Source organism: Elephantulus edwardii, unplaced genomic scaffold (genome assembly GCF_000299155.1).
Source record: "Elephantulus edwardii isolate Elephantulus edwardi_28Jun2011 unplaced genomic scaffold, EleEdw1.0 scaffold00085, whole genome shotgun sequence".
In the NCBI taxonomy this organism is placed as follows: domain Eukaryota; kingdom Metazoa; phylum Chordata; class Mammalia; order Macroscelidea; family Macroscelididae; genus Elephantulus; species Elephantulus edwardii.
The window spans coordinates 1,959,532-1,974,554 of NW_006399835.1; the positions used below are offsets into that span (position 1 = coordinate 1,959,532).

The 15,023-nt window shown below is 36.9% G+C and overlaps 1 protein-coding gene across 2 annotated transcripts in view; it reads right to left on the reverse strand.

Annotated features, from left to right (window-relative positions):
- Positions 1 to 15,023, reverse strand: part of BBX (bobby sox homolog (Drosophila)) — a 341,982-nt gene that overhangs the window by 67,228 nt on the left and 259,731 nt on the right. For both annotated transcript variants that reach the window (XM_006889997.1, XM_006889998.1), the window contains exons 8-9: positions 11,529 to 11,609; positions 7,912 to 7,986 (exon numbers count right to left, since the gene is read on the reverse strand). In XM_006889997.1, the coding sequence (XP_006890059.1) occupies positions 7,912 to 7,986; positions 11,529 to 11,609 (156 nt within the window). The remainder of the gene's footprint in view (positions 1 to 7,911; positions 7,987 to 11,528; positions 11,610 to 15,023) is intronic.

The window sequence follows — 15,023 nt, forward strand, 5'->3', positions numbered from 1 at the left end:
GAACAACCTGGGGAGGAGGGTAGAGAGAATGGTGCAGCAATGAAGGAATGAAAACCCAAAATCCCTGTAAATGTTCATTAAAACTAATAAAATTTAATAAAAAAAAAAAAGAATTTCATTGAGCAGCAAATGAGTAAGAGCCTGTAGAGATGAAGGAAGAAGCTCAAACTACTTTGACAGAACTGGCAAAAAACAAACCCCCAGGATTATATTTGTTGATATATTTGTTAATGTATCTCAACAAACAGGTGCTACCCTAGATGTGCTCACCAAGTTGTGCCAAGAAATATGGAAGGCAACCACTTTTCCAACTGAGTGAAGAGATCTAGATATGTTGCCATTCCAAAGAAAGGCAATCTGACACAGTGTGGAAATTATCCAACAATATCATTAATATCACAGGCAAGCAAGATTCTGTTGAAGATTATCTAAGAACGACTAGAATAGCACATCAACAGAATTGCCAGAAGTACAGAATGGGTTTAGAAGACACTGTGGTATATAAATATTTAGGTAGTCTTTGACTTACAACAAATTATGATCTTGAGGAATGTTATCTGCTGATGCGACCATTCTCAGTTGTCCACGTGAGATATTAAAGGTTCGGATTTATAATAACACTGATAGTTATAGGCAATTATAAAGAAAAAATATAAAAAGGAGGGTATTATCTTTATATCAGAACTGACTTCTAATGCAGTAACTAGAACGAAAACTTGTTCCAGGTTAAGGACTACATGTATACTCAACACTATGATCGCTGCACACTATTCTCATAAATTTTGCTTAACAGTAACCAGGCATTAATAATACTGAACAGCACCACCCTGTCAATTTTCTAAGTCAACTACATTTTTAAATTTATGCCTACCTCACTAATAAGGAGAAGAATTTAAGTATATTTCACCAAATTTATTGCCACTAAGTTGACTCTGACTCAGTGACTCTGTAAGACAAAGTAGAACTGCCCCACAGTTGAAGTCTTGATTGAAGTAGACTGCCTCATCTTTTTCCCATGGAGTCATTAGGTGGTGCTGTTAGTTAGATGGTTCATGGCTGATCTCTTTAGTCACTGAGCTAGGGAGGCTGCAACCTCAATAAAGGATCATTACAAGGTGTTCCTCTACTAGAAATATCTGTGATCATTATATGACTAAGCTTTCTATATTCTTAGTGATTCTGAAGTCTACTTTTTGTTTAAAACAGAGTTCAGTTCCAGTTAGTAGACAATTCTGCCTTAAGCCTACATCATTACAGATGGTTCTAAATACCACGGGTGAATTCTGGAGTTGTCTGGTCAAGGAGTGACTGGCTGTTGCAGGGAGCTCTCCTGAGTAAGTGATCTTCAAGGAAACACTAAAAAGCTATCTGGGCCGCTAAGAAGGCTCATGTTTTAGAAGTCAGAAAGACTCTTTCTTCTTTGGTACTATCACCTTTAACAGAGTTGTATCCAATTCATCTTACTCATTTATTTTTTTCTTTAGAAGATAAATGTGGGCTCATTCTTTCTGAAGCTTGAAATATTTCCCTCAAGCTGAATTCTCACGGACAAATGCCACTTCTACATTTTCTAGACAAGTTGAATTAAATTACTCACCTTATCGCTAGACTAAGAAAAAACAAACACATTAATATTGCTGACTCTCAGCAACTTAGGAGAATGAAGTACTGAGAATAAATGGCAGATCCAGGAACCAAGGTCAAATAATGAAGGACATGGCCTTTGCTACTAGACAAACATGCCTTTTTTTACTGCTTTTTTGCCATACAGACTTAGGTAAATAATTAAGATTTCTAAATCTCACTTTATTTTCAAAACTAAAACAAAGGGAGCTTCTCTGTACTGCTGTTGTGAAAATTAGATTTGATGCTTATAGAAGGTTTCACATAGTAGCTTAGTGGGTAAGGAGATGCAGTGCCACACCAAAGCTTGGTGGTTTGAATCCATTAGTGGCTCCTTGGGGAAAAAGAGGGGCAATCTTCCTTCTGATATACAGTGTCTAAAAACCTACTGGAGGCTCTGAGCCAATTCTGACTCCTAGTGTATATAATACTACCACCAGATAAGGGTCTTAGTAATAATGACATTGTTAATGCTTTTAGTACAATTCTAAGAAAGGGTTAGAGTGAAATGAAATTAAAAACTGTAATGCATGAGGATCAGATTTATTAAATTATAAACTTGCAGAATACTAGTTTTGTCACATATAAAGGCCATACCCTTTAGAGTTTCTTCAGTAAAAGCAGAGTAGACCTACATGGCCCTGAAGCTTCGTCTGACATACTTTGGGCATGTTGCAAGGAGGGATTATTCCTTGGAGAGGGACATCGTGTTTGGCAGAGTGGAGGGGCAGCGAAGGAGAGGAAGACCTTAGATGAGATGGATCAATTCTGTGACTGGAGCGGTGGGAATAAGTGTGTCTGAGATGGCTAGGTTGGCACAGGACAGAACAGATTTTAGAGCTCTTGTACATAGGGTCACTATGAGTCGCTAACGACTTGATGGCACATAACAAGAAGAAGTTCTTCCAGTGGCTCCCTCTGCTGTTGCTTCTTCTTATTTTTCAAAGTTTGTGCTCCCTGTGTCTGCTTATTGCCACAAAGCCTCTGCCCAAGCAGTACTATAAAGCAAGGATGTCACTTTAAAGACTAAGGCATCCATGACTAAAGCAGAATTGATGGCTCCAAACTGTGGTGCTGATGAAGAACACTGAATATAGCATGGGCTCTTAAAAGAACAAACAAATCTGTCCTGGAAGAAGTTACAGTCTCAGTGCTCCAAAGATAAGCATTCTGTCTCACATACTTCAGGCATGTTATCAAGAGTGAATCACAGGAGAAGAACATCTTGCTTAGAAAAGCACAGGATCAGTGAAAAAGAGGAAGCTCTCCAATGACATGGACTGACTTGGGATTAAAAGGATGTGCGTGCACAGTGGGCATTGTGAGGATGGTAAGACTGGGCAAAGTTTTGATCTGCTACAAATACACATGTAGGATCTGTTTACTGTAGTCTCTTTTGACCTAATATAGTATTCGGTAAACTGTATTCAGGAACAGATTAAAAATAAGGATAGGTAGAGTAATATTTAAGATATGGTAAATGTGCTAAGACAAATTGTCACTCTGGATTTTACCCTGCTAATTTTAAGGCTGCCTGAAGTGGGTGAGTGCACCAAGGAAAACAGATGGCAAAGATTAGAAGCCAATTAGGTAATGGTGGAAGCCTCTGCAATTACAGTGGGTACCATAAACATCATAGCCTGGGAGGAAATGACCCATAATTGAATGAGTAAATGAATCAAAGAAAAAATATGAATAATATGAGGATGGCTGGCCTTTCTTACCTGAAAAGAAATAATAATGTTCCCAATAAAACATACAATACTTTCACTGATTAGCTGCAGTGTGAGTATATGGTGGTGTGGTTTTTTTAATATGGTGTTTTTTATAGTGCATAATATTCCTTAACATATTGAACACTCCATCATGAAAATGAACGCTTTAAATCTGGACCTAATGCACATATCCAGTTCTGACACTACCTTAAATTTGGTGAGACTGTGGCTGTATTTATATTGGGAGAGTAAAACCTTACAAAACAAAGTTTTAATGTTCAAATTCATCCAGGTTATCTGTCTGTAGTCAAAATAAACATGTAATTTTTCATTGCAAAGATAAATTCTAGGTCTAGTTTAGGCTACACAGCAAGAAAAAGAATTGTGGACTAGCCATGGCTTTTAGCCCTGTTAAATAATGAAAGGCAACATCTGCCTTCTGGCATTATATATGGTCGTTAGTCTTCAGTAAACAAGATTTTAAAAAAAAGTGATAAAGTGATTGGTGTTCATGTAACTTGTGAACAATAAAAGATGCAGATTCATTCTGATGAACTTAATGGATCGGAGTCTGGATACACAATGATGGCTCTGTGGATAGGCCAAATTTTTCAGATGTATTATGAGTGTCAGAATGGGGGACAGGCAGACATGAGTAGAAAGCAGTCACTACATCCCGTATTTTCCTTCGACATCTTGTAAAACAGATATATTTTTCTCCTTTTAACATCTCCTTTTTGACATCTGTCAAAAAAATGACAAACAAAATTTGCTTTCATTCATTTCATGAATCCACATAGGTTATTGTCAGTGGGTTTTAAGGCTCAAATACAGTTAACAAGGAGGCTCCAGTAAGAAAATAGGGGCTCAGTATAAAAGGAAAAATATCCATGATTTTAGGATTAAAGAAATGCACAAGGCTTTTTATTTTCCACAAAGCATATTGTTCTATGATAAGTATATTGTATGATAAATGACCCATTTCTAAGAGATCACCTAACTAATCTTTATATAAAGTTATCAGTTTGTAAAAAAATTATCAGGAATCATCTATCAGAAATGTGTAAGCCTTATCCTTTCTCAGCAGTGATCTTACAAAATTAAACACTTTTAAAGCAGAAATTTCCACGTACATTACATTCTCTAAGTCTTCATGATAGGACCACACAGAAAAGAGACAGGATTATCAAGTGGTCTATTAGGTATTATACCTCTATCCCTCTTGTCCTTATCCTTCTCTCATATTATCCCAGAAACACTAAGTATGCCTAAATAACAATTTAATAATTTATAGTCATAAACCATAAAATATAGAGCAATGCTCCTTAAAGCATAGTTCCTAAAGAAGAATCTTGGTACATACGAAAATTTTAAGGGATTTTAAAAAGCGTCTATGTTTTATTAACTGATGGGTATTTATAAAACTATTAAAAGAACCTCAGAAATATGATCATAGTTAAAAAGGATAGCCCATTTTAGGCCTATTCTATCTTAACCATCTGAGTGGCACAGTTAGTTAACGGGTGAGGCCCTTAGCTGAAAGTTGGAAGTGCTAGACAATCAAGAGGACCTTGATGGTCTTCATTAAAGAAACACAATACAGAAACCCTACAGAGAAAAATCCTACTCTGATACACATAGGGTGACAGTGAATCACACACAGCTGTTAACAACTGGTCTTCTGTTTTGAGTATGTGTACCTAACAGAAAGAACAAAGCAGTTTAAGAGAAGCAAGAAGTTGAATTCTCTGGAATCACACAACAACACTGTTAGGACTCTAGGATCGTCCCTCAGGTTGTCCGAGGGCTTTGGGAGCTCCTGACAGAAAAATCACCATCAATGTCTTTGACTGGTGGTACGGAGAATAGTACTGAAAGTTCCAAGGACTGCTGAAAGATCAAACACGTCTGTCTTGGAGGAGGTGCAAAGAGGCTGTTCTTTAGAGACAAGGATGGTGAAACTTTATCTCACATAATTTGGGCGTATTGTGAAGAGGAGCTGGTCCTTGGGAAAAAGACATCATGCTGGGAAAGTTAGAGGGTCAGAGAAAAAAAGGAAGACAATATTGATTGACACAGTGACTGTAACAATGAACTTGAGCAGACCAGAGACGGTGGGGATGGTGCAGGATAAGGGAAGGTTCAGATCTCTGGTTCAGAGGATCCTATGCGCTGTGGTGCAAAGAAAGGCTAAATGTCTGGTTGCTAACCAAAAGGTGGATGGCTCAAATACACCCAGCAGCTCTGCAAGAGAAAGGCCTGGCACTCTGCTTCTGTAAATATTACAGCCAAGGATACCCTATGGAGAAGCTCTCCTTGGTAACACATGGGGTTGCCAAAAGTTACAATCAATTTAATGGTACCCTACAATATCAATGAATCCGATGTCAGTGTCATACAAATAACATTAAATAACGTTTAATCACATTCGGAGTAGTATTAACTTTTCAGTAATGCAACAGCTGAGGTATCCAACACTGACATTTTAAATTAACTTAAATGCTCTTGGTAGTTGATGCATACCTAAATATGAGGGCATCAAAGATGAGCTGCAACTTTTTAAAATATGCTATGGAATGCACAATTTAATCAAACAGAAACTATGGCATATACAGTGCTTTGTAGGATTATTCAACTGAAAAGTTGACTAGGATTGGCTTGGTTATTAACATCAAAAAAGAAAAAAGATCAGTCACGATGGCAAATTGCTTTTAACCTTTGAAAAAAGTTATTAGCTTCAAAAACTGAAGAATGTATTAAACAAAGCTATTTTTTCCCAGACAGGGAAAATAACAGCTTGTTTATCACAATGAAAAATGATAATAAAATCTTAATTTATTCAGATTCATCAAGCAAATTGTTCTTTATGAAATGATAACATTACATGTTATTTTTTGTTACGGTTTTACAAAATAGCCCTTGTCAGCTAACACAAACACTGTGGCACAAAAGCCTAACAGATATATCGGTCGCTGGGTGGTGTGAACCACACTGGTAAGCATCCCAAAAGCAAGCAGTTTATATATGTGTACTTTTTTAAAAATATGAGATGAAAGTAAGTTTTTTCTCCTCATTTTCAAAGTAAGATGCTGGGTTTTTCTCCTGCCAAATTGATATCATTTTGCATTTCATTTATGTAGCACTTTTCATTCAAATGAATCAAAGTAATTTAATACATCAATATTAAACAGAACAGCCCTGCTTGTCATTTTCTCTCAACTCCATAAAAAAATTGCTTAGTTTGTGATGTGCAATTTTCACTGGAATTAGTCAGATGAGGGGGAAAAGGGAGGAAACACCTAAAGCAGACATTGTCTTATTTTCATGAACTATACCTATTTTATCATTTGTCAGAGTGCTCAAAATGAGAACATGGTTGAGATCCGAGTTCTTGTGAAATATCAAGCCTATCAGATTTTGCTCGTCTTCACCCGCAACAAGGCAATGCTCTCTAGTGTACACACATTCTTTGGCTGGCAAGCCAAAGATCCTACTAAAATTGACTTGATCTAAGCCTGGCATTAAATGCTAATAAAAATACTGGCTGCAACTACATCCCACAAAATATGAGTCATATTTACCAATGCACTACATTCAGTGTGAGAGTGTTCTTCATGAATTACAGCATCCAATTTAATTACTGGAAACATTTAATATGCTAGGATCCTTTCAGGATTTCATTTAGTTTTTCCAGGCATTTCAAATACATTAAAAACAGGGTAAAATGAAAGAAATAGTTGCTGTTGATTGAGAACGAATTCTTTAACAAATGTTTATAAAACAAGTAGAAAATCTGAGGCTGACCGGACTATGATTACAAGGGCAGCAATACTTATCCTGCATGTGCATTATATTAATAATGACAAAAGGCATACCTTAAGTTCACTCAAATCAATTATTAACTGAACTGTTTTCAAGCTGATTCTGACTTACGGTAACCCTCCTTTGCAAGGTTTTGGGGTACATAAATTACAGAGGAGACTAGACCCATCCTTTAATTAAGGTATAGCTGGGGGATCCGAACCATCAGAGAGATGTGTGTCCTCTTAATAAGCAGCTCAATCTCCTATGAACTACACAACATTGCTCCTTCAAATTCATCTGAAACTAAGACTTAATGTCACTGAGTTGCAATCAATTAATAGCTGACCCTCCAGTGGGTTCTCAGAAGTTGTAATGCTCACAGATAATGTCCAACTTTCTCCCAAGGAGCCACTGATAGATTCAAAACACCAGAGAGGTGCCACTTTTGAATTAGCAGCACAACTCCTTGAGGGTTTTGCAACCAATCACTGTGCATTACTAAAATTTCATTTCACTGCTTCCTAAGGGAGAACTGATGGCTTAGTTTAAGTCAGGAACTGTGCTGCCAACCCAAGGGTACACGGGTTGAATCTAACAGTTTCTCTGTGGAAGAAAGATGGACAAAACCTTGTGGAATGATTTAATAGCTTTGAAAACCTGCAGAAGGGTCAGTTATGGATTGCTTCTGACCCAACAGTACACAATAACATAACAAGTTTTCTGAGCCAAATGAACATATTTTAAAAAAAAAGGTAGAGAAAGGCCATACCTCTGCAAACTGAAACAAAGCTGATGCTTGACACTGTTTTGAGGATGCATCCGAGTGAGATGTACTTGAAGATATCTAAAAGAAAACAAGTCATTTTAATGCACAAAAACATTTTTTCATTTAACACTATTAGATTTCTGCCATATTTTCACTGGAGACACTGATAAAGATTAAGACATGAGTCATCACCCTCGGTTCCCTTTTAGAAGAACAATATAAATGAGAAAGGAAGACAAAAGCCATGTTTCTGAAAACAGGTGACTGAAAAGAGAAAGCCTGAGTTTGGTTCATTTATCATGTATGTCCGCGTAAGGATGCATCATATAGCAGATAAGAAGGGTTCTGCAGAGATGAATTTATTTCAATATACAGATCGTGAGTGTGAGAGAGAGAGAGAGAGAGAGAGAGAGAGAGAGAGAGAGAGAGTGTGTGTGTGTGTGTGTGTGTGTGTGTGAATGCAAAAGGCTGTTCTTGGTAGAGACAGCTGTGAAACGGTGTTGGAGATGGATGTGGTTGTGGTCAAAGTATTTGAGATTGAATCGCAGTTCTGTTACTCACAGGATACATGACCTAGAGAAGCTCACTTAATCTTTGAGACTTATTTTTCCCCAACTGTAAATTGGTCATAATAATGATAATCTCCACTTCATAATAGTGAGAGGAAAGTAAGCACTAGTATATATATATATATATATATATATTTTTTTTTTTTGCTGTAGAGTGGGTTACCAGTTAATCAAAGTACTAGCTAAATGTGATAGAAATACGTTAACTATTTTAAAGTATTTTAGCATTTTAATTTTTTTGCTGGCATGGCAATAGAATTCAATAAATCACTTACTGAAAATAATATGCGACCATTCTTTTTTAACACCAAGCTTTCCCATTCAACATAAGCACATAATCCGTTAGGTGTCTGACAGTGTGATAGAGGATTCTGCCTTGACATACTCATTCCATTAACTGAGATCTTTTGTTTCCACTTTATAAGTTATGGTAACCTTGCTAAAAGTTTGTTCTGTGGGTCATGCAGAAAAAATGCTCAAGGGTTTCTTTAGAGCATGCCCAGGTATTAATTTTGACTCCAATGTGAGCAAAGCTTCTATCCTTCCACTAAATAAGGTGACAGTGAGTCATGAGAGCAGGAAAGCCAAAAGTTTAACAATAACAACACATTCCCAGTCCCATAAGTTTGAGAGGAATACTGTTTACCCTTAAATATAAAGGTAAAGGAGACACTAAAGTAAACTGCATCAATCAGGAGTTGCAGTAGACATATTAGATTAAGGACCTTATATATTTATACTTATGAGACCTAGTAGAGTAGTGCTAACATAACAGGCTGTTAGGGACCTCTCCAAAGTACTGAAGAGCAATGGTGTCACTCTGAAGACTAAAGTGCACCTGATACAGGCCATGGTCTTTGCCATCACTTGCTTTGCATCAGAGAGTTGGATAATGACTAGGGTGGATAGAAGGAGAATTGATGCCTTCGAGCTGTGGTGTTGGGAGTACTGAATATATCACAGACAGCTAAGAAAACGAGGATCAACCTGGAGAGGATTACACCAGGCTACTCCTTGGAGGCAAGGATTCTTAAGCTTCATCTAACATACTCTGGACATGTTGTAAGGAGGGACCAGTCCTAGGAGAAGAATATCATGCTTGGGAGGGTGGGGGACAGTGCAGGAGGGGAAGACCCTCTATGAGATGGATTGATTCAGTGACTGGGGTAATCAGGGTAGGTGTGTCAGGGACAGTGAAATTGGCACAGGATAGAGCAGGGTTTAGGGCTGTTGTACATAGGGTCACTGTGAGTTGCAGGCAATCTGATGGCACATAACAACAATCAAAATGCAGGAAATTGGAATCTTTTGGCTTGCTAAGAAAGACAGGCAGTCTTCTCCTATAAAGATTTATAATCTTGGAAAGATGGTGGAGAATCAACATGATCAGGGGGTGCCATCGAATCGAGGGCAGTGGGTTATATACGTATATAAAAATATTAGGGTTGGAGATGTCCTTGGAAATTTAGATGTCCTGTAAAACACACAAAAATGTGCACATGGCAACATATCTAGTATTTCATGTGAACTTCAGAGGTATCACTAGATCATGAGGGGTTCAAATTATCTCTAATGTGAAATTCAGACAAGTATATAACATGCTTGTAATATCTGGGGAAAAATTAAATGCAGAGGGACTTGTCCATTACATTACATTTTTTAAGAATAATACAAACAACAACTAATTCATGGCAGATCTGCCAGAAAGGTAGAAAAGGGAATGGCAGAAAAAGATGATCCTATTAGCAAATACATAACATAGTTGTACTGTCACCAAAGCACTTAGGAGGATATAAGCAATGTAAAGTTTGCTACTTCCAGTCATCAGCAGTATCCTCTCACAAAGATTTACAGTCTCAGAAATACAATGAAAGACTGTTAGAAGTCAAAACTAATGGCAGGGAGGTGTTGTTTGTTTGTGGAGGTGTGCTGCTAACCTGAAGGCTGCACCCCTCTAGTGGGCTGATTCCACCAGCCAGTCTACTGGGGAAAGATGGGCACTCTCCTTTAGTATGAATTACCATCTCAGAAAAGCTGCTAGTTAGCTATGAGTCGGTTCCAACTCAAGAGCAATGAGGTTGTTTCTTCTTGGGGTTTTATTTTGTTTCTCTCTTTTCGTTTTGCCTACAAAATGATGGGGAATGCTAAGAAGGGTATTAGAGGAAAAAACAAACCTAAACTATATTCCCACCACACAAAACATGATAAACAAAAGACAAGAAGGAAGACAGTGATAATGAAGGTCTAGTGAAAGACAATTCAAATGATCAAGGAAGATCACATAGTTTAAAGATCAGGGGGGAAAAATAATCAATGTTGGCTCTATCTTGGGCTCTAGGGTAAATGGAATTATTTTGGGAAGCAGCTCTAATTGTTGTACTTGCTATCCAGGGTAAGGTGCCTTTGACACATTCTCTCTTTGTACTAGCGTCAGAAACTTACTAAATGACACAAGACTTCAAAAACTGTCCCAAATGCATACTAATGTTTCCATTAGAAAACAGGAAAGAATGAGGAGTGGGGTGGGGAGTGAATAGATAATAAATAAAAGTTAATTCTGCCTTATGATACTAAATTAAAGCCAGATGACTAAATTCTAGCAATATATTCCTAAACATATTACCTAGGAGAAGAAATTAAAGAGGAAGTTTAACTGTAATAATAATCAGCAGACTAACAAGAAGCTTTTGCAAAGCTAATTCTAGTTATTCTTCAATTAAAAGTCTCTGGAGTCCCAGCAAGAAACCCTAGTCCACAGCGAGTTGTGCAGTACCACCAGTTGCTCCTTGAAAGACAGTCTCCTCCTTTTATGATGTACAGACTCAAAAAACTAAGGCATAATCACTTTGGGTGAAACCATATCAATAGCCTTTAAAAATGTAGAGTTCCAAAATATCTTTTTCCAAGTTGTATTCTCTTTTCCCATTTCTGATTCAGAGGACTGAAAAAATGTAAAACAGTTTTAGAAGTGTTTTATTATTTCACTACTTGTCCACCTTACAGATTGCTCTACAACCTGCCATGAGTTAAGGAGACACTTTAATATATCACCTCAGCAAACTGGAACAATGATGACTTCTGACGAGATTCAGGAGACTCTGGAACTTCAGGCCTGCAAGTGCTCGAGGAAACCTGAAACAAAGCATAAGGAATCACCATGTAAAACGTGACAACCTTGAAGAGAGTGAGGAAATTTTGTGAAAGAAGTTATTAAAATATTACATAATGTCACAACAGGAGGATGACATATGCATTTTAAAAAGATGGGTATTTGCAGTGTTAGCCTAAAAGTTCACTAGTTTTGGTTTGGGGGTTTTTTGGTGTTTTTTTTTTTTGTTTTCTTTTTTAAGCCATTAAGTTAATCTTCCTTTGGTCTCTAACAACCTTAACTGCACACACATGGTCTTGCAAGTTATCAACCGCTATGGGACACAGACCAGAGAAAGAGTGCTTCCCACACTGAGTAGCAAGACTGTTGGCAGCAACACAAAGGGAAACTAGAACAAGACCCTTATGAGAGGTGAGCCCCTGGTGGTGAGACCTTGGTGAAGGTGGTATAAAGACTGTGGCTGGGTGTGACCTGAGGCTTCTTGCACTTGTGTAAGCAACAGTTAAAGGATTTGCTGTTCTTACCAGATGCTTGAAGAATCTTAAGTATAACTGCTCTAGGGCAAAGAATGCAGGATGATTTGGATTTGACTGCTGAACTGAAACCAAAGCCTGGACTAAATGGGGAATTTTCCCTTGGGACTGATGGGCTAAAACTTGCATACAACTGGGTGATATTCTTTGCCTCTCCCACTCTCCAACTTACTTCCCTACTAAGCCCTATTCTCAGTCCCACAACTGTAAGTACAAGCTGTGAGTCAACAACAAATTAACGAACCTCATGCTATTGGTGTGGCTATAGAGGCACCATGGGGCTGGGCTACAGGCTCTTTATGTGCTTTCTGCACTGGGGCAGTAAGGAGCTGTGCAATTCTCATTTATTTTGGCCCTTTCAGACAGACATTCACGGCCCTGTGCTCCTATGTACATTTTTCTGTTCACTAGAAAGTATTTAAGAATAAGTTAAACTATAACATCTATTTGATCCCTTGCATTGATAGCAATGGACTTTCTACTTCTTTTAGGATTCATGTTTCCCTAATATCCCCTATCATCTAACCACAGAATACAAATGAGAATATAAATGAGAGCTAGTAATAGTAACCATCTATGAAAACTAATGCTTTCTAGTGTTTATATGCATGTCAAATCTTGAAAAAATCTAAGAAATTTCTTCTAAATGTTTACTGTGCTTAGTATGTTGGGTAAATATCTTCAGTTAGTAATGTTACGGTGGTACATTAGTTAAACCATTGGCTGTTAACCAAAACGTTGCTCATTTAAATTTACTAATTGCCTCAAAGGAGAAAGATGTGGCAGTCTGCTTTTATAAAAATTTACAGCCTTTAAAGCTCTGTCTTACAGGGAAAAATGAATCGATTAACAGGATTAGTTTTTGGTAATTTCATTTACTATCATTGTTCTGGTATCACCATTAGAAATAATAGTCCTTATGTGAGAAAAATTAATCGATTAACAGGTTTAGTTTTTGGTAATTTCATTTACTACCATTGTTCTGTTATCACCATTAGAAATAATAGTCTTTAATTTTAAAACAGAAAGTATTAATGAAACCCTTTTTCTCAGTATATACATCTGAATTTTTATATTGGTGCTAGAATGTACTCCTGTTTTGCAGTTTAGTGACACATTCATATAGGTAGCCAACCGTAATTCAAATGCCACAGCAGTCAGAGAAGGATGGATTTCCTTAATCCTCTGTTTAAACCCTTTCTGTTTTCACAAAAGAAGAAACTTAGTTCCAGAGTATACTGACACCTCCCCTATCCAACATGTGCTAATCCTCTCAAGCTTTTGCTTCATGGCACTTAGCAACTACTAACCACAAGATAAATATTTGTTTATTATCTGTCTTTTCCTAGCTGTGGTTCAATGCAAGATTCTCAACACTGTCTGGGCACAATGCAAACACTCAACAAGTATTTGCTGAATAAATTATTCTATACCCACAACAGGAATTCTAATCCTAAATTTGTGTGTCATTCCTGTCTTGAATGACAAGATTACAGAATCTATTAATTCTTAGGGGGAAAATACCTTTTGCTTTCAGATAAAAATGGAAAAAAATTTACAACATTTTTAAATTCCTTAATTATGGAAATTATAGTTTTCTAAGTATAACATAATTCAAGTTCACAATTGAAAATATAAAGTACACACAACACATACACATGTGCACAGGAGAAAAATAACAATTAAAGACAAGTCCTGCTAATACTTTAAATATATTTTTCCCAGCCACAAATGTACGTAATTTTTAAAAAGTGGTATTATACAACAATTACCGAGTTGCATTCATAAATAATTCTTGTCAATATAATCTTAATAGCTCTACATGATTATATTAGTAGATTATATTATATAATTAGTAGACTATATTAGTAGATCGTTGAAAGAGCTGATAAAGAGTTATTCAGGTTACACTCCTAAAAACAGAATCTGTTCACCAAATCTGTTCCTCAGACACTGGGGATGTGTTTCTTTAACAGACCATCAGGCAGAAGCAAGCATTTGAAATTTTAATTGTCACCTTTGGATTTGGAAGAGTAATGGCCACGTTGTTCCAGTGACAAGCGCCATAAAGAAGGTGCAGAAGCTTTAATTAATTTGCCACCTGTGGTTTGGCTGCCAAAGCCCAACTCCCTTACTGTCACTTGACTAGTTGTCAAGTTGAGCCAAATGTCCCCCATGGTGTTTTCATTTGCTTCCTAAGAATTTGAAGCCAATAAGACAAAGAAAGAACTAAAAAGAAGGTAAAAAAAATTTCCTGAAATTGGGAAGCACAAAGGATTAGGAATTCTCTTATTTAAAGGTATTACTGAGAAATATATATATATATATATATATATATATATATATCGCAATTTAGAAGGGAAAAAAAGCAATGCACTCATTCCTCACTTATCCACACAGATAAGTAACAAATATCAGGTCATTATACAAAATTCAACATGACGTTAAATTAAAGGATGACCCCATCAGATCACAAAATGGAAAATGACTACATCATTAGTAAGTCAAACTGTCTCATTATTACCTCCCTGCCTAAGCATTGAAACGATGGCAGTGCCACACTGACACTTATCCTAACAATCATGGCCAGTATCACTGAGGTCTTACAGCTTAGTGCTCATTACTGTTAGACACATATTGTTACTGTAGAAAACAGACATTGTATTTTTCAGTATTGCTGTATGTGTGAAATGTCAGATAACAAGGTAATGAGGACAAAGAAATTCTATGTTGGGCTCCTAAAATACGTTGGCAGAGAATAAAGAAATTGATTTAATAGTAAGCTTGAACTAAATAAAAATCACAAATTTATAAAACAATGCAGGTTGTGCATGTGACAGAATCTGTGACAACAAGACTTGATGGCATTATGATTCAGGGTAGTTACAATGCATGAGCCCATAG